At 55.1% G+C, this 799-nt stretch overlaps 1 protein-coding gene across 1 annotated transcript in view; it reads right to left on the bottom strand.

Annotated features, from left to right (window-relative positions):
• PTSG_09252 (uncharacterized protein) overlaps positions 1 to 799 on the bottom strand; it is a 2,146-nt gene that overhangs the window by 527 nt on the left and 820 nt on the right. The window contains exons 2-4 of the mRNA XM_004989450.1: positions 524 to 612; positions 327 to 371; positions 26 to 85 (exon numbers count right to left, since the gene is read on the bottom strand). Coding sequence (XP_004989507.1) covers positions 26 to 85; positions 327 to 371; positions 524 to 612 — 194 coding nt within the window. The remainder of the gene's footprint in view (positions 1 to 25; positions 86 to 326; positions 372 to 523; positions 613 to 799) is intronic.

Raw genomic sequence — 799 nt, 5'->3', positions numbered from 1 at the left:
ACACACACACACACACACGGCATACCGCTGCGAGCTGGCCGATGGTGGCGTCGAGCGACGGTGATATTTGGTTGATGTACACAAACTACATCAGTGCAAGGAACATTGGGAGGCAGTGAGCGGGTGAGATAGGGAGAGGGTCTGTGGGACAGAGACCGAGAGAAAAGGGGGGGGGGAAGAGGGAGACTCGTGGCACGGATGTGTCAGCGAGAAAGGGGAAGAAAGTTAACAGGACGTCACCCGGAGCAAACAACACGCACACACATACACACACACACATATGTACAGGGCGCAGGCGAACACACGCACGCATCGACCCAACGCACCAAGGTCTTCTTGTCAAGGAGCTTTTGCAAGTGTTGTACAACAGCCTAGTTGAGGGAGGGTGTGGTTGGGAATGCGTACGTTTGTGAGAAGGTGTGAAGAAGCAGGTCAGAAGCAGCGGAGAAACACAACGCACGTCCACACAACAGCACGCCCACACAACAGCACGCAAAACACACACGATACAATGACATCACACCTGGAAGGCCTTGTGTGACTTGACTTTGATCTTGCGCTTGGACTCCTTCAGCTGCGGCGCTCCTGCTGCTGCCGTGAATGTCACCAGCACTTGTGGGGGTGCGGGTGGGTGGGGGGGCCGAGAGGGGGAGCAATTGGCGGGCAAGGCAAGGTGAGGTAGGCATTGTCAGATTGAACAAGGTAGATCACACACACACACACAACACATGCAGTTCCGGCAAGGCGTACACACACACACACACACACACACACACACACACACACACACACACACACA

The sequence above is a fragment of the Salpingoeca rosetta genome (assembly GCF_000188695.1).
Source record: "Salpingoeca rosetta unplaced genomic scaffold supercont1.29, whole genome shotgun sequence".
In the NCBI taxonomy this organism is placed as follows: Eukaryota; class Choanoflagellata; order Craspedida; family Salpingoecidae; genus Salpingoeca; species Salpingoeca rosetta.
Note: the sequence above shows the minus strand (reverse complement) of the source record. Positions and strands in the feature narration are given on the sequence as shown.